General features: G+C 41.2%; 1 protein-coding gene across 2 annotated transcripts in view; it reads left to right on the top strand.

Annotated features, from left to right (window-relative positions):
- The window catches only part of LOC121608959 (cGMP-dependent 3',5'-cyclic phosphodiesterase), a 100,888-nt gene that overhangs the window by 55,752 nt on the left and 23,491 nt on the right, over positions 1–21,645 (top strand). For both annotated transcript variants that reach the window (XM_041940412.1, XM_041940413.1), the window contains 3 exons: positions 17,847–17,936; positions 18,183–18,271; positions 21,222–21,331. In XM_041940412.1, the coding sequence (XP_041796346.1) occupies positions 17,847–17,936; positions 18,183–18,271; positions 21,222–21,331 (289 nt within the window). The remainder of the gene's footprint in view (positions 1–17,846; positions 17,937–18,182; positions 18,272–21,221; positions 21,332–21,645) is intronic.

Here is a 21,645-nt window from a genome sequence, read left to right as displayed (position 1 = left end):
TTTGTAATGTTGACCAGGAAAGACTCAGACTAAGGTTTCCTTATTGTCTGCAGAACAAATATACAGCATCACACCAAATAGGAAGCGCACAGTTCACTGGTTTAAATAATGACTGTGCTGTAACACCAGTTCAGTGACCTGAAAATCTACACCTCTGACAGTTTACAACCTGAGATAAGTGTTGACTTTGTTTCCTGGTAGGAATGATAGTTGATAGGTCTTCCATCAGAGCCATCACCTCCGTTTACTATGACCCGTTCTCACTCCTCTAACATGTTCACACCTGCTTTCATCAAACTCTCAGCTTTCTGTTTCTCTCCTCATCCTTCATTTTCATGCAGCAGCACTGTTCCTTTTTCAGGGCACATGCATACAGGAGCGTAGCAAAAACCCCACAATCCCCCATCCTCACAAACACTTCCCGTCAACAACTCAAACGCACCCACACGCTCATCACTTTCTTAGCTTTTACATCTAGCATTCATGAGTAATCCAGAATGGAATCGGTCAGATTTCACCAAATGTCACTGCTGCTTACTTTTTTCTGAGATACCATAACAGTGTCTGTATCATGCTTTTCAAAACTAATGTTTTTGGGCACTAACCCTGTTTGAAAACTAGAACAGTATGAAATTAATCTATAAAATATTTATGAATGCACACTTGAGGATCACAAAAGACTTGAAGTACCCTCCCTCAGCTTGGAGCTGTGGAGCCGTGTGCAGAGTGTTTGCAGATCCAAACACACACACACACACACACACACACACACACACTGCTCAAGGTGACCTGAGATTTTTGAAAGGAGAAAGATGCAGAAGAGGAAAAGAGGTCATGGGAAAGAGAGGAGTGAGTAAATGGACATGAGACGACCCAGTAATAGGTGGAGAGAGACATGGAGGGGGGGGGGAGGAGGAGGAAAAGGAGAGGTGAGCGAAATGTCAAGGAGACTTAGAGGTAACATCAGGAGAGTGAGGCATTGTATTTTGTGTGTGTGTGTGTGTGTGTGTGTGTGCGTGTGTGTGTGTGTGTGTGTGTTCCTGAGCAGATAAACAGGGAAGCTCCCAGAGGGGAGTCCATCCTGGAATTTTTAACAGGAAATTTATTCTACCCCTAAACAATGGCATAATGCACGCACACACACATAAACGCATAAAAACACAGATTGCACACACACACACACACACACACACACACTCACACTCACAAAGCCTCTGAGTCTCATTAGGAGTTCAAGACAGTACAACAAAACATTTCCGCCAATCAAATCACTCACCTTGGACAGTATGTTCCTGCCTTAGTTGGTGTCTGTGTTTGTGTGTGTGCATGTGTGTGTTTCTGTATAATATGTCTGTTGGTTGCATCTACATCTAGCGTCTGTGTTTGTGTTCATTTTCATGTTTTTGCTAGTTATTCAATCATTAAAATCTTATTTGTAAGCTTGCACCTGTGCATATTTCCATCTGTGTGTGTTTGAGTGAACTAATCACACTGTGTCCATAATTCAATTTAATGCATTTTCATGTTTAATTGGCTGCATTCATGTGCAATAGCTACCCCAGGTGTACACTTTGAAGTGGGATCTCACATACACAAGCACACACAGCCTCTCACACAGTGACAGTGTTAAACAGAAGGCTGGAGTCGAGTGAAAGGCTCGCCGGTTAAAATAACAAGTGCGTGAACATGTGAGCGCAGGGAATACACCGCTGTCTTTCCACTTGGTCTGCAAGCGTGAAGGTATTCCTGACTTCCTGTTTGTTGGCCAGAGAAGAAACTCAGTGTGGACAAATAACAGAGCGAAAGACGGACTCAGAGGGAGGGAACAGTTGGACATTTGCGTCACAAATCTCCTGGCAGCTGTTGTGGTGAGCTAATGGAGATCTGGATGTGAGCAGATGATGGCTGAACATTTAACAACCAGGCTGCAAATAACAGACCTACATGAAAAAGACAGTATTAACTTTTAGTCTAATTAGGTGGATTTGTGTCCAGGTTTCTCTGCAGCACAGAGAACAGTAATTTCTACGGTTCCACTTATTATCTCGCTGGCAGGTTAATGTGAACATACTACCAGCCTCTATTAGCTATGCTGGCTGCCTCTCATATGTATTAATAGCAACAGTGATGGCTTTGTGGAAATCTGTGGTTTGGTAATTAAAAATATGACATCATCTAAACAAAACCGAAAACAACAACAACAAAAAAACAGCAGTTTCTTTTAATGTTGTTCTAATAATAATAATAGTAACAATAAGAAACTTTATTTGTATAGCACCCTTGAGCTTCACATAAAAAAGACATAGACTCAACATAAAAACAGGAATACAAAATGAATGCAAAATAAGCTGCAGAATAAAACCTACTTGATAGTCGTTGTAAAAATAGATAATAAAAAAGATTATAATAAGGATGAAGATAAAAATAAGGATGGAAATCAAGTACAGTGAATGCATAAGATGATAACAATAAAAGTTAGAAATAGACTACATAGAATGCATAAAGTCAAGTAAAATGCTACATTTTAAAAGAAGGGCACCTGAAAGCCTTTTATATCTATTACTCAGTACCAGCTCTGCCCCTCTAAGAAACAGCTGTTTTTCTTCTAATCATCCCACTTCACAGTTAAAGGCGGGTTCAGAAGAGACTCTTTTTCTTGTTGCCAATCGAATCCCACGGGCGACCTCCTAGGCTTTGAAGCCATGCATGTCCCCATGAGTGATGTACATAAGACAGATTCAGTCTACATCTCTGAAGTTCAGATTTTCCACCTCGGCAAGTATTTTCAAACATAACTGATTCTGGTAACCCATTGCTGTAGAACTATGTAACTTGTGCAAGCTGGAGAAAACACAAAAGCAACAACGGCAGAACTGGAAGTGCTGAAGTCGTGCAGCACCAAATATAAAACAACAGTGATGCAAATTTGTTTTGAAACTCCAGCCACATCAGTGAAACTCATACAGGTGCAACAGGTTCCTGTAATTTATGAAGGGGAAATAGATATGTAACTGCTGTAAATACTTCACATTTTTTATTTTTTATTTTATGCTTTTTAATGGAGATAGTCTTCAATTCCAGTTGATGATAATAAACTGCAAATATAACACATCAGGGCAGCTGAACATGCCAAAATATACAATTTGTCTATAGGCAGGTGCACAGTTCAACATTTATGGAGGAAAAGTTTCCCATAACAAATGAACAAGTCCTCAAATTAAATAGCACAATAAATTGTTTGTCCATGCCCTCTACAGTGAGACGTTCCAATCTGAAGCCACCACTGTGCCTCCAAAACAAAAAAGTTTCAGGGAAATAGTTTGACTTCAAATAAGTAAAGGTTGGGGCAGCTTTGTTGTCATGGTCACAATTATAAATACTCGGCTAAGGTTGGGGAACAATCATGCTTTTTTTGTGACTGTTGCTTGGAAACAAGAAAAGATCCTGAAGTCTGATGTTTTGTTGAACCGTAAATCCAAACCGACCTCCTCTCCGTGTGGATTTTTTTGCTCTATAACACTTCCTCTTTGCTCCTGTCATAATAACTACAACAACTAGAATGCTTTGACACTTCAGCATAAACATATTTTGTTTTGGGACACTTGCTGAAGTTACTTATGCTGTCGTTCTTCTTGCAGTCTGAAATTGAATTGATTGCAAATCTCGCTGTATTTCTCAGCAGACTGGAGTTATTAAATCTGGTGTCTGTGGCGACATGCAAATGCTGGCACACCAGATCTGATACGTTTACATCAAACAGCAATGTTTGGTTTGCCAGAGCTGGGGGGGGGGGGTTCAATGGTAGCAACGGATTGGGCTGCAGCAACTATGCGTATGGCGGAGCCTGTGGCGTCATAACCAGTGTTTGTGTAATTACTCTCACTGCCAGAGGGAGGAGACAAAAGTTCTGCACTGCAGGTTTATGCCTATAGCCTAAAGCAAATTCCTCCAGAAATGAATTAACTGCTCATTAATAAACTAAACTCAAAAAGACGTCTCAGAAATGTATTGTATTTTATCTTGTTTTTGTCTTTGTAAAGTGATTTCTGTGAGCCAGCGAGTTTAGAGGCATTGTGACATTATCAAGTGCTGTTCATTGTGAAATACATGGCAACTGTATCTGTATCCATGGCGATTTGGTACTGCGCAAGCAGTTTCCTTGGCAGCAACAGTTGTTGTTTTGTTTGAGTGTGTCTTAAAAAAGTCCAGGTATTAGTCCTTGGTTACTGTAAACAATCCTTTTGGCAGAAGCAGACTTACTGATAACTGATAGATAGATAGATAGATAGATAGATAGATAGATAGATAGATAGATAGATAGATAGATAGATAGATAGATAGATAGATAGACAGACGTGGGGAGTAGGCTGGATGATAACAGCAAGGGAGGAAAAGGCTGGAATAGAGAGAGAGAAATGGAGCTGAAAGTAGATGTTCTCGAGCAGGGTAACAACCCAGTGGATGATGAAAAAAAAGAGTGAATAGAGAGTGAAATGGAGCCAAGAGAATGGCGAGAGCATGTGGGTGTCTGTTCCTGAACAGAAGAGTCAGATTAAAATAGAACAACAGCCATGTGACGACAGTGTGACTGTCAAACACCTGCAGCGGAGAGACAGAGAGAAAGAAAGAGGGAGCGAGGGAGACAGATATAATGGGATGTAAGGAACAAATGGAGAAACAGACAGGTGACAAAGAGACAGGGGGAGAGGGGTGGGCTTGGAAACTGTGAATAGTGAGACCATACAAAACATTAGAGGGAGCAGAGCGACAGAGAGGGAGAGCAAGAATCAGATACAGATGAGTGGATGGTTGGGGACAAATGAAGAAGAAGATGAGGATGAAGAATGAGGACAATTATTGTGTCCTCCCTGTCACAGTCCGTGTGAATGAGAAAGTGCTGGTGTTTTTCTCCTGTGTACTCCCATCTGTCCCCCCTCTCCCTGCCCTGAGCTTCGAATAGCTCCTCACAGCAGTGCCGCTGGAAGGAGAGGAAGGTGTCATTGTCTCTAACAAATGTGCTATCATACACAACGCCTCTGTTGCATTTTCACAGTGTAGTTTGTGAGCAGCCATGATATTTAGACAGCCCTGATTGGCAGTTGTTGACATTTGAGAGGAGGCCAGCCCCTCGGTGAGAACTGATGACAATCAGAGCCATTTAAATCATACAAGGTGCTTAGCATTTTGCTGCATCACTTCTCAGTCTGCATCATGAACACACACACACACAGGCAGAGTGGGGTATTATTCAAAATTAATGTATTATTATCAAAACAATGATCACAATCTGAACACACATGCTAGATGTACTGTCAGATTCAGTGTGACGTGCACTGTATCTGTATCATAACCATTCAGTAATAGTCTCCACGGTTACAGTGCAAACAGGAGCTGTTAACAGTTAATTTGGCATGAATTTTTAATTTGCAAATGTGCTAAAATGCAAAGGCTAGAAAAGGCTCAAGGCTTAGCCCACAGCTAACGTAATGACTCCACAGCAACAATGTGATTCCTACTTGCATCCTCCAAAGCATTATGGGAACTGTTGTTCGCACACTTAGACCTTTCCCATTCTAAATTTTGAAAAGAATGAGAATAGATAAGTATAAAAAGTAAAGAGTAATAAACATGATCATAATCATTTTGCACCATCCATAATCATTTTGCACCATCCAGTGAATTTGTGACATTACTATGGTGTCAGAATGTCCTGTTGATGTGGTCTGTAGATTTCTGTGGTCTTCACCGGCCATCCATACTGCAACCTGATATTTAAGCTGTGTTGAAAACTTGTGGTCATTCAAAACAAAACAAAAAGTAAATTGTATGAAATCTCTCCATTAAAACCTTCCTAGAAAAAGCAGAATACACAGGCTTACCTTGGCTTACCTTGGCCTGTTTAAGTCTGTACCTTGGTATGGCTCAGTAACTGAGAGGAGTCAGTTCACTGAAGTTCCAGCTAATGCATGTGGTCAAGTAACTCTCAGGCAAATTGAAGGCATTTCTGAGCAGCCCAGCTTATTTCATTTAAACATCATATTATATGTCAGGTCTGACCAACAGCACAACTTACCAAAATTGCAAGTAAAAGCTTCACAGTGCTCCTCCAGTGAGCAGATACACAATAGACATTGATAACAAAGAGTAACACATTTATGGAAACATTCACACTGAGGTGAACATTCAGATTCATCACCAGCCTGGTCAGTGTCGTCGTTATTGTCATCAGTGTAATTGTAGGAATGACACCCGATGCGGAAGCATCAGTGCTGCTTCAATCAGCACAGACGACCGCCACCAAAGGCGATGACAGAGGGAAGAGCACGGTACAAAGGCTGCTGATGCTGCTCAGTCACAGGCTGAAACAAAAGGAGACACGAGACACATCTAAACCCACAGCAGAGGAACTAATTCATTTACTCACACAGACACTCATCAAGGAATAAACAGCTGCACACAGTAACAAGCAGGCTGGACACAGTTATTCATTCCACATCAACAAGAGTGTTTAACTGATAATGAACCAGACAGGTTCAGTTGTGCACTGCTAGATTTTAGTGAGACAGATTCTGCATGTTTTGAAGGTATCCTGTGAGGTTTTTTTTTTTTTTTTGAAAACAAAGGTATTTTTACATTCATGTATGCTTACAACAATCTTCTTCTTCTTCCTCGGCTTTGTTGACACATTGCTACATTTCTTGGGGCATTTCCTCCGCCAGCTGTTACAAGTGGAACCGTGTGAAACCATCAGTCACTCTTGTGCATGAGTATCCTGGTCCACAAGCAGAACATACTAACAGAAAGGGGATTCATTCTAAAAAAAACATTCGTCTGTTGTGGTGCTAGAGGGGTAAAGCTCCACTGGGTATCTGAATTTGAATTCAAAAGCACCAACAAAGGCAAAAAAAGACCATTTAATATGTCTAGTACCTTTCAACAACAAGGCAATTCAAAGTGCTTTAGATTAGATATAAAGGCATAAAGACAAGATATAAAAAAAAGCACAAGGTAATGTAAAAAGACATATAAATTTAGTTTAAAAGGATGAAAACAAAGTAAAACAGAAGACTAAATCAGTATTCAGAATAAATCTAAATGCAGGGGAGTCAAGAGTTCACCATCTTTGCATGCATTAGATTTGCATATTTTTCAGCTAAAGCTTAAACATGCTTATAAAAGAGCAATTACAGAACGTCAAACATTGGCATATTTGCAAAAAAAATGCTAATAAGAAAAAGTATCAAACATGGTGTTTATATCATGATAATTGAGGATTAACTCCTAGCAACATGACAGGTTTCACATACACATCACCTCTGTATCCGATTATAAATCTGCTGTGCTTTTATTTCTAATGGCTGACTTCTTTTTAAATCCTTTCTCTTTTTTTCTTCTTTAATTAAAATGTAATATTGATGAGACCAGATGAGAACAGCTGTCTGCTGTTGTCTTTATCGATGCTAAAACAGCCTCCGACTGACTGTGAGGAGAATTGGCAGTCGTTCATTACTGCCAGAATATTTCTGTCAAGTTTAGTAGCATGTGGGGCAAATTGATCTTGCTGGATTCGTTATAGATGAGCTCATGTGAAATTTCACCATGGGCATTAATTAAGACATGAAGTCATAATGATACCATCAAAAAATGTGATATTAATGATTAATTATTATCGTAGATTTGTGATCTATTAGAGCTCAGATTGGACATGTGACAAGTGGCAATGACAACAGAAACCTCTTCACTATTGCTTCTGTGTTTCCTGGCCTCGCTCCGAACACCTCACTCGTCTCTCTTCTCTGAGTGAGGTGTGAAGCAGTTTTCTGTCATTATGGGATTGGATTCTCCTGTTAAGTCTTTCAATTTCTGCCTTTCTACATGTTCTTTCATGTCTGACTTTCTGTTTCTGACTCTTTCTGTCTATCATCCGCCTCCCAATAAGTAATGCTGAGGAAATATTTATGAATTATGGTCTCAGCTTTGTAAGTTTCACTAACTCCACAAAAATCCTGTCTGTCTTTCTCTCATTTTAACAAACACACACACAGTTTACTTGGGTCACTTTCGGGGACATTAGATAGACTTAAATTCATTTGCTGGAGACCCTAACCCTTACCCTAAACTCAACCCAAATCTTCACCCTAAAATTTAATGATTTACTTTACAGGGTGTTTGTGTTTTGTGTCCATAAGTAGGGCGAGTCTCCACAATGTGACTGTGTAAGCAGATTTATGTCCCCACATCATGAGTAACACATGTCAACAGACACACACACAGATTGGTTAATAAGCTGGTAGCACCGTGATGCACCTGTTTCTTCTGTTCTTTACACAGTGATAGGTCACCATAGCAGCATCACTTTATTGTTTTACACCTCTAGTCCTTTATCTACGTGTGTGTGTGTGTGTGTGTGTGTGTGTGTGTGTGTGTGTGTGTGTGTGTGTGCATGAGAGAGAGAGCGACAGACAGGGAAAGACAAAAAAAGGAAATATACTAAATTGTCCTCCTTTCCTTTTTCTCTGTGTGTCTCAGTTGACTGAGATAAAATTTTCATCTTTGTCTCGGCTTTTTGTACTCTTTGATTTTTATTATTGGAACTATCACTAGGGTGCTGTATATGTGTGTGTGTGTGTGTGTGTGTGTGTGTGTGTGTGTGTGTGTGTGTGTGTGTGTATGCATGGAGGGGCCGTCATCATGGCTTGGCTGTATTCTACAGTGCATGTGTCTCCAGTATGTTAGTGATGCTACTGGAGACCCAGCTCTGTTGGAATAACAACCAGGACCCACTGCAACACTACCAGCCTCCCTCAGGCCATGCTGCGTGTGTGTGTGTTTGTGTTTGTGTGTGTGCGTGTGTGCATGTGTCTTCTTCTTCAGACAGACACTCAGGCAGACACACTGATTTAGTCTTTACATTTATCCCTCTTCTCTCCTCTCTGCCCTCAGCGACTGACAGACAACTGGCAAAAATCAATCCACATCAGTAATTCACTCAGCTCGAATGTTAAAGAGTGAGCAGTGCATCCCCTGTCGACTTAAACCTACAGCAGGTGAAGGAGTGAGCAAGCTAGTAATTTGCTGAAATGCATAGAGGGGTTTGTCAGAGCATGTACATAGTTCATTTTACATAAAAATCTATAGGCACAAGGGACGATGCCTTTAATCATGTGCAAGTGTGATGCCATTACCCCCCCATCCTCTTGCTGTTAGATCAAGGTCGAACAGTAAACCTTGTGAAATGCAGATTGGCTTGATTTAGCAGGCGGCTCTGTGAACAATGCAGCAGATAAGAAATGCGGGAGTAACCCTAAAGGCTCCAATTAGCTCTTTAAACTAATCCTCTTGGTCAAGTCTTTAGCTAAGCTACGTCTTTATCTAATGTGGTCAATTTAGAATATTAGTATTCAGCTAACTGGCTAATTTAAAATCTGATCCTCCACTGAATGTGTTACCTTCAGTACAAGCAGAAAGTAATGATAGGGTGTTTGCACTGTGAATATTTTGTAAAATAGCTACAAACAAAGTAATATAAAAGCAAAACCCTTGTTCCAAACCCCTTGTTAATAACAAATAAGTGTTTGAATGTCGTATGTTTTACGTCAGCGTGAGTCTGACTCAGCTATTCAGAGCCGGGGAGGGATTCATCTGTTCAGTGTTGTGGAATGTAACACATATCCTGTGCTTCCCCTCTTCAGCAGTTAATGAGATTTACCTCCATCTGACATTTGGGACAGTGAGTCAACAGAAGTGTAAAAACTAGAATCTCTCACCAGGTTTTGAAGGAGACAGAATTAAAGGCAGAAAATGAAAGCATATGACCACAGGATCATTTGCATGGACACTTTGATTGTGATCATGGTGATGTCATTAGATGGTCCTGTGTAATATTGACTTCAGTGACAGAAAACTTCAAAGAAGTTGTGTGTGCTCAGATTTTCCATGTAGCTGTGATGAAACGTGTGTTTTTATTGATGTTGGAGGAAGAGGATCAGTAGAATAAAACAAATTGATATGATTTACTTTGATGATGATTGCAGTTTTGATCTTGGGATGGGAGTGCACAAGAGAAAGAAATTGTGTTCTCCAAAAACACGACCATGGATGTCACAGCTGCTGACCAGCATCTGATCCAAATAAACAGCAGCCATTCACCTTTTCCTGCAGAATATTGTCAAATAAGAGCTGGTCTCAAATAGAAGCCAAATTGAAGCACAAAGAAAACAGGAAGGCTTCTTTCTCAATGTGTTTAAGTTATTTACTTATATTCTTGATATGTTTGCAATCAATACCTAATTTTGTCATTCTGCCTCTCCATATAGTGATTTTCATCTTATTTAATTTTATTTCTGTACACACATCAGTTGCACATCTGTCTGTCCCTCCTCTGTTGCTCTTCCTTTGCTTTCCTCCTTTCGTCATCCGTTAAAGTCTGTTTGGACCTTTTGTTTATCTGAACTAAGAGCTTAAGTACTGAGTGTGAGTGATGAAGAAGAAAATGTAACTAGCTGCTATAAAGGTTTTTTTTTTTTCTTTTTTCAGATATCAAAGTATATAACAATGGGGAGTCAGGTTGTCTCTGATTTTAGCCCGTCTCAAATAAAGGTCCTTTCTCTCTTTACTTCAGTTAAATACAAAACACATGTATTTAACTTGTCATCTCTTCATTCATTCACCCACTCTTTCCTGCTTTCTTGCTGCACCACTGCTGCCTCCCATTCTTTCTCCTCATTTGCTATATATATTTACTGTAGTATTTTCTTGCATCTTACATCATGCATGTTCCATATCTCACTGGTGTGTTCCTCAAGGGCTCAAATCTGCTTCCTGTGCAACCTTTTGCACGCTGCTGGATTCAAATGAAGAGCCCCTCAGATAACAGATCCTGCAACCACCAAATACAGCTGTATAACTATTTAATTATGCTTTCATCATTAGAGAGCAGTAACAGCAAACATGGGAGCTGACTAGCTGCGCTGGCTCACATTGCTGTGGGAAATAATGTTTTAATCATCTTGAAATACTACTGCATATAAAAATGTATACAAATCAGGCAGTAGCGTGAAAGTTGTCTTTCATATAGAAGTACAGTTCCAAACAACATAGTTCTCACTATGTTTTGCCATAAAAAATCCCTTTTCAACAGGCAGCCAAAGCAGGTTAAAACGAACCTTCGAAAGAATGTGCAAATCTTACCTGGCCTAGTTCTGCTCAGTGGGAAATTATCTTGATATTATACAGAGCTGATTTGGCTTCATCCTGCGAGCTACAGCTCTGTCCGTGTAGACTTAATTAAGCTTCTGAGTGAGTTGTCCTCCTGGAGTTATGCTCCAAATGTCTGCCTGCCTCTCTATTAACTCTGATTTATGACTGCTGTAGTTTTGGGAAAAGATTGAATGAAAGGGTAAAATTTTGCCCTGTATTTTTTTCTTGACTTACATTTATTAACAGGTTGGCATTTTCTTGTTCAACTGCCAAATCGTGCTCCACTATAATCTAATTTCCATACCATTGTATTACCAAGGCAGGCCACATGTTCTCAGCTTTTTACACCAGCCGTGGAGCAGCTTCACAGTGATGTTTAATGCTTGATTGCCCTCCCAAAGACGAAACTGAGTGCTGACTGCACACTTCAGTGTGTACCTTTCTGCCTACACTAGAAAACCTGCAGTAACTCCAAATAAAAGTGAAAAGAAAGATAGAGGCTATAGAAAATATCTAAATATTTATTTATACAGCCCGTTATTAGTTTTGCCAGAAGGGGCTTAGAATTCTGTACAGCGTATGTCACCCACTATCCTGAGACCTTCAGTCCAGATAAGGAAAACATCCTCAAAAACACTTTAAGGGAAAAAAAAATGGAAATCCATGGTCAGATTGTCTAGTTTTAGTGAAGAATCTAACTGAAGCTTTGAAAACTTTTGCAGCCAGTGCTAGTAAGCAGCAGGCTTGTACAGAGGCATGTATTGGGATTAAGATTATTGGCTGTCAAACTTTGGGAAATCACAAATTATTTGATCAAACTGTGACTAGTAGCTCAGTTTCATCAGGATTGAGTAGCAGGAAATTACGTGACATCCAGTATTTCACAGCAGACGAGCAGGCGTTTAATTTAATTAAGCATGATTGGCTGCCTTTACAGGCACATACAGCTAAATATCATGAACTGTTTGAAATTAAGTCCGTAACTGTGTATAATTTGGCCAAGAGGTGAATTATAAAGAGAGAAAAGCAGAGGGCTAAGAACAGAGCCCTGGGGTACTCTGTTTTTCACATCATAAAACTATAATGTAGTCTTCATATAATAAACTCTCTGTTTTTTCAGATAAGTAAGACCTTAACTACACAGAAACCAGGTCAGAGAAGTCAAATTGATTTTCCAGTCAGTCTTGGAGTGCATAGTGATCTATGGTGTCAAAAGCCACACTGAGGTTTTGACAGAAATTTTGCTGGCAAGCTTTGTCAGACATGTATTTCCTACTTGCACGTCTCATGCAACAGATACGCCCTCATTTTAATCTCTGCAACTGTCTGCACTGGCTCTGTGCAGGCTCACCTTTAGCTGTGTTCTACTGGTGTAACCACGACCTGAAGCATTTATTCACGCTAAGTCTATTATTTCAACAATACGCGCGGAAACGTCAGGTTGAAGCCCAATATAAAGGTACTGAATAGATATACTGTATCTACATTTTGCAACCCAGGTTGAGCAGAGTGTGCTGCTCTCTGGACAGAGCAAACCACACACACACACATACACAGACGCGCACACACGCAGATGCACAAACATGCACACACACATCTCTTTTGCTCCACGTCTACTGAACGCTGGAGCTATAGTGATGGCCCAAAGTTCCCATCATGCCACACTGGATTGAGTAGTTTGTTTAGTTTGCTGTCTTACAAAATGCAAACGTTATCTTGTAACATTAGTGTTCAAACAGTAGTAGTTGTAATCTGTGTGTTCAGAACATGGTGGTTTATGTTTGGACTCGTCACTTCTGTCCTGGATTTTAACCATTAGTGATGTGGCTGTTTCTTGACTCTGTATTCAACAATAATCTTTTCTTTTGTGATGTCAATGGTTTTACATAAATAGCTGCCAAAAGCTTAATATTCTGCAGCAATGCATTACACATTAGATAAATTTGTTGCCAGGAAAAAGTTATTTACCACTGTAATGTGTTACTGTAAGGTATTGAGGAGGCAGGTGATTGGTTTAGAAGCCAGTTTAGACAACATTTCTGATTTTACAGAAACAGCAGGAGATGAAGAATTAATTTTGTACCTAATCTTAATTTTCGTGCTGTTAATGGCAAGCAGCTAACAGATGGCTGCTTTTGAGTAAGTTTGGCGACAGTATCAAAAATAAATCTAAGCTTGTGTTTATTGTTGGTGATTATGCAAGCCAAAGATGCTGCTTTAGCAGCAGCAGGGCATGCTTTTAAATCAATAGAGACTCGTGCTATGAGCTCTAGAAAACCTCCAGTTTTGATTTATTCATTTATTAAGTCAAGGGTGTTACCAATGCAGTGAGTGTCATGGTGTGACACCAAAAGTGTCAAAAAGGCGACACTCAGAAGACTGAAGACAAGGTCACAGATAATTTTTCCAAATCCCTCTAAAAATCAGGAATAAGGATCAGGTTTTCAATGAAGGAGATCATCTGGGTCTGTGGCGCTGGACAAAGCGAGTTTGGAGTTTGGAGTTCTAATTGGAAACATACAGAATAAGTCAACGCCCCCACCTTGTTAAGTAGCCGGAGCAAAATTGATATAATCAAGTGTTAGCTGGTGGTCCGATATTTATCAAACCAAATCTGAGGGTCTTGTTGGGCCTGTAGCATTCAGTATGTCATGTCCATGAGGGTACATGATGTAGTAATTGGAGCAAGATGCCTTATATTATGAGTAGAAAAATTTGGCCTGCTTGCACATCAGGGTGGGGATACCAATGTGATGTGTTATGTGTGAACCATGGATGTGCTGTTTTTAGGACTTTATCAGGTGCTTCATGGGATGCTTCACCACTGCCAGCAGTAGGGATGGTACTAGATTTTTGTGATTCACACATTTAGGGTAAGAGAACTTGTGAGTAATACGGGGGAGGAGGGAGACAGTCTCAGTGTTGTAGACCGGGCTATCAGTCTGATACTCTGCACTGTGAAGATTTCCATGACGGAACAGATTAACCAAGCTTGTGAACATAAAAATCACAGTTTTATGAGAGCAGTTTCATGTACGAAATGTCAGAAGGTAAACCGAAGAGCCTAAGGAAAATATGTGAGCACGTGTGTGAGGGGGGTGTCTGATGAAGATAAAGAGAGAGAGGAATTTATGTTTAGTAATGCTGATCACTGGCGCCCTTCAAAATGTCAGAGCGCTCCGAGTGATTAGAAAGGCTGCAGATAATGACAACAGCAGCGACGGCATCCTGATGAAAGGAGGAGTGGGGGAGGACCAGGAGGAGAAACCTGGAGATCAACGTGAGATTTAGGGGTTCAGGTAGAAAGGTGCAGGGAGGAAAATGACAGCAAAGTCCCACAATTCACCGTATGGATGTATGCATGACATTTACAGGACAACACATCCTGCTTCAGATGAGTGCATTTCTGTAATAAATCATGAATGACAGTAATGCAATGAGTAGAATGAATGTTGAACCTATGAGAGTAATTCTAAAATTGAATAGAAATAATTAAATAAATATAATAGATATACACCATTATGATAATGGCCCTTCACATTGTCCCGTCATGCTGTTTTGGATCTCCGTCGTCAGGGGGTGGATTTGATGTCTCTCGTATTAAAAAAAATGTATTTTGTTATGGCATTTTCAACTCAATTCAGATAAAAGCCTCGGCCAAATTCACATGAATTGAAATGGCATTAGAGAAAAACAAACTGTGTCAGTGTAATGAAATCACATCGCTGTTTTTATTCAGATTTTAGAGACTGTCATGCTTCAGGTTTGAATTAATTGATGGATTACGCTGTCCTCTATCTAATTCTTCTTGCTGGGGAGAATCAGTGACTCCACCGGACCAAAGTATGTTGTCCAAATAAAAAAACAAAGCTTTTACTATTGTTTTCGCGAAAAGTTGATGTTAGGCTTTCATGAAATGGATGTAAATTATCAGATTTCAAGATAAAATGGGAAAAAAGCGAAACTAATAATGTTAAGATTAAATTTGATTGAGCAAAATATACAAGAAAAAAATTGAATTGTGTGTCCGTATGTGCAATTGGATGCGTATACATTGTGTGTGTGCATGTGTTGTGTGTGTGTGCATGTGTTGTGTGTGTGTGTGTGTGTGTGTGTGTGTGTGTGTGTGTGTGTGTGTCTGTGTGTGTGTTTGCGATGGAGAAGCAGGTAAACTAATATAACAGATGGTTTGAGGTTTATGGCGAGAAATTATTGTAAAGGTCATAAGAAAGAGCCTGACATTTACCAAGGCATACATCTTATTGCTAGTAATGTACCACAGATACACACACACACATTGCATACACATCCAACCACCAATACACACACAGAGGATGACAGGATTCAGTGTCCATCCTCAACGAGTTCTTGACAGCAGAGTGGGGAGGATGGATGGAGGATCGAACATTACTTATTGGCATTTCAAGATCCACAGCTTAAGATTCAACACACTCAAATTCTTTCTCACACATGCACACACACACACACACACACACACACACACACACACACACACACACACACACACACAAGCTGGCACAGCTCCAACTTCATTACAACAGCACTCTGGCAGGCTGATTGAGTGATCAAAGCTAATCGCATTTAATCATATCTAATCATATGTAATAACCAACACTGAGTGCTCAGGCATGACAAAGCTCCACACTCTCTCTCCATCTCCCCTTTTCTTCTCTTCTCTTTTCCTCCCTCACTCCTTGACCCTCCTCAACCCCCTCATCCAACCACTAGCAACTCCTCCTCCCTCCTCCTCTGTCGTTGTCGTCCATGTTTCCTCTCGGTCAGAAACAAAACAACATTTGTGAGAAAGATGCAGAAGGAGGAGAAAAATAAAGATAAAAGTGAGGGTGACAGAGCGGACACCCCCAGCAGAACACAGAACCCCCCAGCAGGTGCAGCTTTGCTGTACATTTCTGGTATTTTATGCTTAATGAAGGAAGAATATGCTCTTCCTGCAAGCTCAACTGTGTGACCAAAAGTTTGGTCAGAACAAATGTAAGAGCATCGCCCGGCAGTCACAGGCGATTCAACCTTACCATCTTCTTTCCAATTTATATTCAGTACACAGTTTTAAAAGCTGCAGCATCCTCTGCCATTTCTTCCAGTGTTTTTCTATGCTTTGATCAGATTTTGAAGACTTGCCAAGATTCTCTCTTTAGACTGCGCTTACATGTAATAATAATGCAGTGCGATAACTGGAGCTTGTAGGGATTTAAGTAGAAGACTGCACACACAGTGTAAATATTCTCATGGTATGAATTTACAGTCGTCACCTGGGATATTACGAGCGTTCTTTTGATGAGCCTGTTTGTGATGCTGGTGAGAGGTGAAAATGTTAAAACATGGAGGCACAAACTCAATCTTTCGTGACCTTAAAATATAAGCCCCCCTGTTTGTTATCACAGATCAGCTCTGCTGTTTTCCTTCTCCTCTGCTTGTCTACCCTGTTTCCAAACCTAATCTTTATTAATGTAGAAGGTTGTTTTGAGAGGACCGAAAAGTGCACTTGATGAAAACAAACTGCTCTCACCTTGCTGTTCTGTTGTCCCCTTTAAGTTAATATGCTTCAAACAAAGTGCTCGTCTAATGGTCACACACAGGACCTGAAACCCTGTCCCTGCAAACCTTTGCAATTTTCTTCTTTCCAAAATCTCACAATTGGACAAGCACACCCACTTTATGCAGCAGTTGACCAGATGTGTGGAGGCAGGGAAGTAAGACGGGTTTGAACTTCTCTCTGGACCGTTGTATTTCCATTCTTCACACAATGTCGTCTGCGTTTTTGCATTCGCAACATCATTATGTCATCATCTCCATTTGTACAACTCATTGAGTTTTGTCCTTCTGTTTTTATTGCCCCACCTTTGAGGGTAGTAGGTTGTTTTAAGCACACCTTCACTTCACAAGAGGAGTCATTTCATTCTGGTTTCAGCTGTGGTGAGGTCCTTCGTGTCGCTCTGTCTTCAGGATTTGTAGTGAATTTTGATGCGGAGAGATATTTTATCAAAGTCAAGGGAGATGAAAATAGGTTGGCTCTTGCTGAATTTGATCAGACTGATCAGAGGCAGGCTGTAATTAAGATAACCCCCACTCTTCTCCAAGTTAAGTGCTTCCATCCAATCTTCGAAGAATGCAGCAATGATAAGAAAGTAAATATCTGTTATGTAATTGTGAACCATGTGATCTGTGCTGTAGTACCTCTAAACGCCATTTCATTTCATGAATAATCAGCTGCTTCTTGCCTCGCGAACGCTGCAAATGAATATTGAAGTGCTTGGTTTTACACAGTGCCAAAATTAAACAAAAGCGTTGAGTGTCCTGAAGAGCAAAACTAACTCCAGTAATCCCTGACGGTGTCTGAGTTCAGTTAATTTCCAAGTACCTCACTTGTGGCTCCAACAAGCACAGGCTGCTATGTGTTTACCAAGTGAGACACAGTTTAAATATTGTTTCAAAGGCCTCCGCAGCCTGCCAAGCAAAATATCTAGAGAAGAGCTGTTGTAACATAAACATGGTACCCACACAAAAAAAGAACTAAAGCCAAGGCCTCAGGTTTATGGAGCTGCACACTGAAATCACAAACAAGCAACCAAACAGACATGAGGACATCTGTTTGTCTCCCTCCCCAGGATGCTTTGCTGCGGCTGGCGGCGGTTGTGGACGCGCGCTCGCTGCGAGCGGCCCTTCGAGACAGCATACAGGAGTTGCTACCCAGCACGGTATTTACACAACTGTCTGCACAAACAGCTGAACATAACAGACATTTCCTTGATTTATCACCTGAAAAAAAAGCTTCCTGTTAGTATTCATAGCGGTGGAGCTAAATGCCTCGGCCCTAACAGACCAGGGAACTGAGGCTTCAGGCCTTTGTTGTAAAGAAATGAGGCTCATCACTCACTACATTAATTAGAATCTGATTAATATTACAAATGAATGTGCACGTATATGTGTGTTTTTCATCGCAGGAGTGTGTATGTATCTACATGCTGGAGGGACACTCGAGGCTGCTGTCTGACGACCCGCCGCATGAACTGCCACAGGAGGGAAAGACCAGGTGTGTAGTCTTTGTGTGTGTATGTGTGTGTGTGTGTGTGTGTGTGCGTACTCTGTGTGTGTGTGTCTACGCAGCAGCCATGCACGCACATATCTCGCAATAGAACAAGGGAGAAATGAAGATGGGAAACAGAGATGGCTGTTTCCTCTGTGTGAAAAGCAGGTGCCACCTGAATGAATATGAGCCACAATCCCATCAACACAGAGACAGGAGTGCCACAGAGAGAGAGAGATCTCATCAGCAAGGCACGCGAGGACCTCCTCCGTCTCTCTTATTCTCTCATTTGTACCACCTCTTACTTTCTCTCCTCATCCCTCATCTTTATTGCTGTCTCATTAAAACTCTCCCTTTATCTCCCTTTTTTCCTTCTTATAACACACCCCTCTCTGTCTCTCGTGTGACGAACAATTTCCCTCTCTTGTCATCTGCTATTCCACCTTCCCACCTCGCTGCATCAGTCTATCATTGCCCTTTTTTTTCCTCTCACCCGCTCTCTCCCCAAGGAGCCATGAAGCACTAAGCTGCCTGTGTTTTGGTCTTTCTACACCCCCCTCCTCCTTCCCCACCGCTCCTCTTTCTCTCTCACCTTCAATCCCTCTCCCCACGGAAGCGTTGCAGGGCTAATAGTCGAGGTGACAGCGCCCTGGGTCCCTCAGCGAGACATGGTGATCCTCTCCTCTCTTAAGTGCTCTCTGAAGCTCTACAACCCGTGTGCCACTGCAACTGCTGCCCAGGCTCCGGCAAAAACCAACACTACATTATAGATGAAACTGTCTGTTTGTTAGACAAGAACCCTTTTTCTAACACCTCATTGCCACACAAACACTGGTGCACACACAAACATGCTTATGCAGAGACGAACACGCAAGGACGCGAGCACAGACCACACGTGTGCACACACACATTTGCCAGCGCTGCATACCGGCTGGAGGTAGTGGCGATATTAAAAGAGCTACAGGGCACTTTGTTACTTTTCTGCCTCCAATTCACCTCCTTATATAAGCCTGTTATCAAGACCTTGGCATACACACACACACACACACTCAATGAACCCATCTGAGAGGCAGAAGGCCACTGTGTTTCCACCTCATTCCAGCTCCCTTTCTAATACACACAAGCCCATTAACTGGACCTTGACACACACACACACACACACACACACAAACACACACACACACATACACAAATGAGCCAGTTCAGCCAAGACAGCTCCCATGATCATTTATTCTCTAAACCATTTGTTGTGCACAAGATAACTGATGCCTCATAGCCAAACAAGCTATTGTTAGAAATGTTGCAAATGGAAGACATGCAGTTCAAGGTCTCGTAGTCGCAGAAGATACACAATGCAGTGGTACTACTGCTGCAACAAACCTTCTCAGTTTTATTTCTACTTAAAACAAACTTTTTTCCATTTAAAAATAAAGCGGTATTTATATTTTTTTTATTGCCGTATGCATATTGCAGATTACTAATAATTAGATTGGTTTTGTCATTATACCATAACTGTTTTGACAACATTCAGTTTGTGAGACTGCCATACATTTTGCAGTAATGAAGAACATTTTATACATTTTGGATTAAAAACTCTTCAGTTAATCTAAATTTTCTTTTCCAGCAGGCCAAGTGAATTACATGGCATCACATTATAACAGCACACAGATACAACTTAAATGTAGAATCAATCATGAAGTCACTAGCATCACCCAGATCATTTAATCGCCCACTGATTTCTATGAGTGCCAACTGCACGCCTACACACACGTACTGTACCTGAGTGGTCTACTTAATTGTCCGTCTCCAAGTCTTTGCTACTGCTGCTGCTAACTGTTGTGACTGTAAACACACCGCCCATAACACCAGCTCTGACCTATACGTCACTCGATTTGAACCATCGTTGCTGCTAACTGTTGTGTAGCTTTACTTGACCTTATAGCTATCTCCATGCACACACCAGACATTTGAACATAAATGTTATTATCTAATATGCATGGCACAGAGAAATGTAAATAACTGTATTTCTGCATGAGTAAATACATTTTTTCTTGTGATGGTGCAGGAAAGCTGCTTTGAACAATGGCACACACACACAGGTCAGCTGTATTTGCCACAGCAGTAACCTACAATGAGAATATTTTTCGACTGAAGTGGGCTATTCCTCTGTGAGCTGAAATAAATGGACATTTTTAAATCAATGCACCATGCAGAGATCCGGCTGCAGTGGATGGAGAGGATTTAAGACTCTGTGAGCATGTCATGGAGTGACTGCTGCTGTGTGTGTGGGTGTGTGTGTGTGTGTGTGTGTGTGTGTGTGTGTTTGTGCATCTGTGTGTGCAGCTGCTGGAGGGTTCAGTCCATTATTATGTGAAGCACATAGATTGTGAATTTACCTGAGTGAAACTATTTTCCTTCTTTTTGTCCCTCATCTCCATATTTATGCAAGTCTGAGTGTGTGTGCTTACTGAGGTGTGTAGAGATGCAGCCACACACGTGTTTTGTGTGTGTGCGTGTTTGTGTATGTGTAAATATGTGTCAGTCCAGAACAAACAAATCCTTGTCTCATACTTTAGCATAAGTAAGTTGCCCTCTGTTAAATATAACACACATCGACCTTTGCCATCATCGCACGTGGGTTATACCTGTCCAGCACTTTCACGCACGCACACACACACACACACACACACACACACACACACACACTGCTGTATTGAGTTCACATAATTTCACAATGAATAGTTCTATAGTTCTATTCAGACATGTATTGGTTAGTGTCAATGAATACAACATGTCTGTTTTTGTAATGCTGGTGATTGTTTTTCCATTTGCCCCAATTGTCTTCCAAATCCCATCATCCTCTACTCCCCAGTGTCTGACACACTGTCGCTCTGTTTCACACTCACACAATAGTGCGCTGTAGGAGTCAAACTCAACTTGCGCGTCTCTGTCTCAGGAGCATCGTGGACCAGCTGAAGCGATGTCAGTGTGCTGGCCTTCCTTTGTCCGAACTGCCAGAGAAGTACAGAATCTGCCTCGCAGCACCGTTACCGGCCCACAGAAGAGGTGTGTGTGCAGCAAGGGCTCGAGCGGACAGACAAATGGACCAACATCTGAGTGTGTGTGTGTCTGTGGGCTTTGTTTGAGGATGTGTGAGCGTGAGCTTGTGCATGCAGAGAAGCAGCGAGATGCGGGAACGTGGGAGAACAAACAAACGAAAGGAGGTAGAGAGAGAGAGGTAGGGAACAAGAGATGATGATTGCCGGGGGAGAGGTACGGAGCCGAGTGGGCAATAAAATCATACTAGAGGACCCCCCCATCCCCCCACTCACAAAAAAGGCTGTGAAAGGCTTATGATGAAAAAAAAATGCAAGAGCTTG

Source organism: Chelmon rostratus, chromosome 7, assembly GCF_017976325.1.
Source record: "Chelmon rostratus isolate fCheRos1 chromosome 7, fCheRos1.pri, whole genome shotgun sequence".
Lineage (NCBI taxonomy): Eukaryota > Metazoa > Chordata > Actinopteri > Chaetodontiformes > Chaetodontidae > Chelmon > Chelmon rostratus.
Note: the sequence above shows the minus strand (reverse complement) of the source record. Positions and strands in the feature narration are given on the sequence as shown.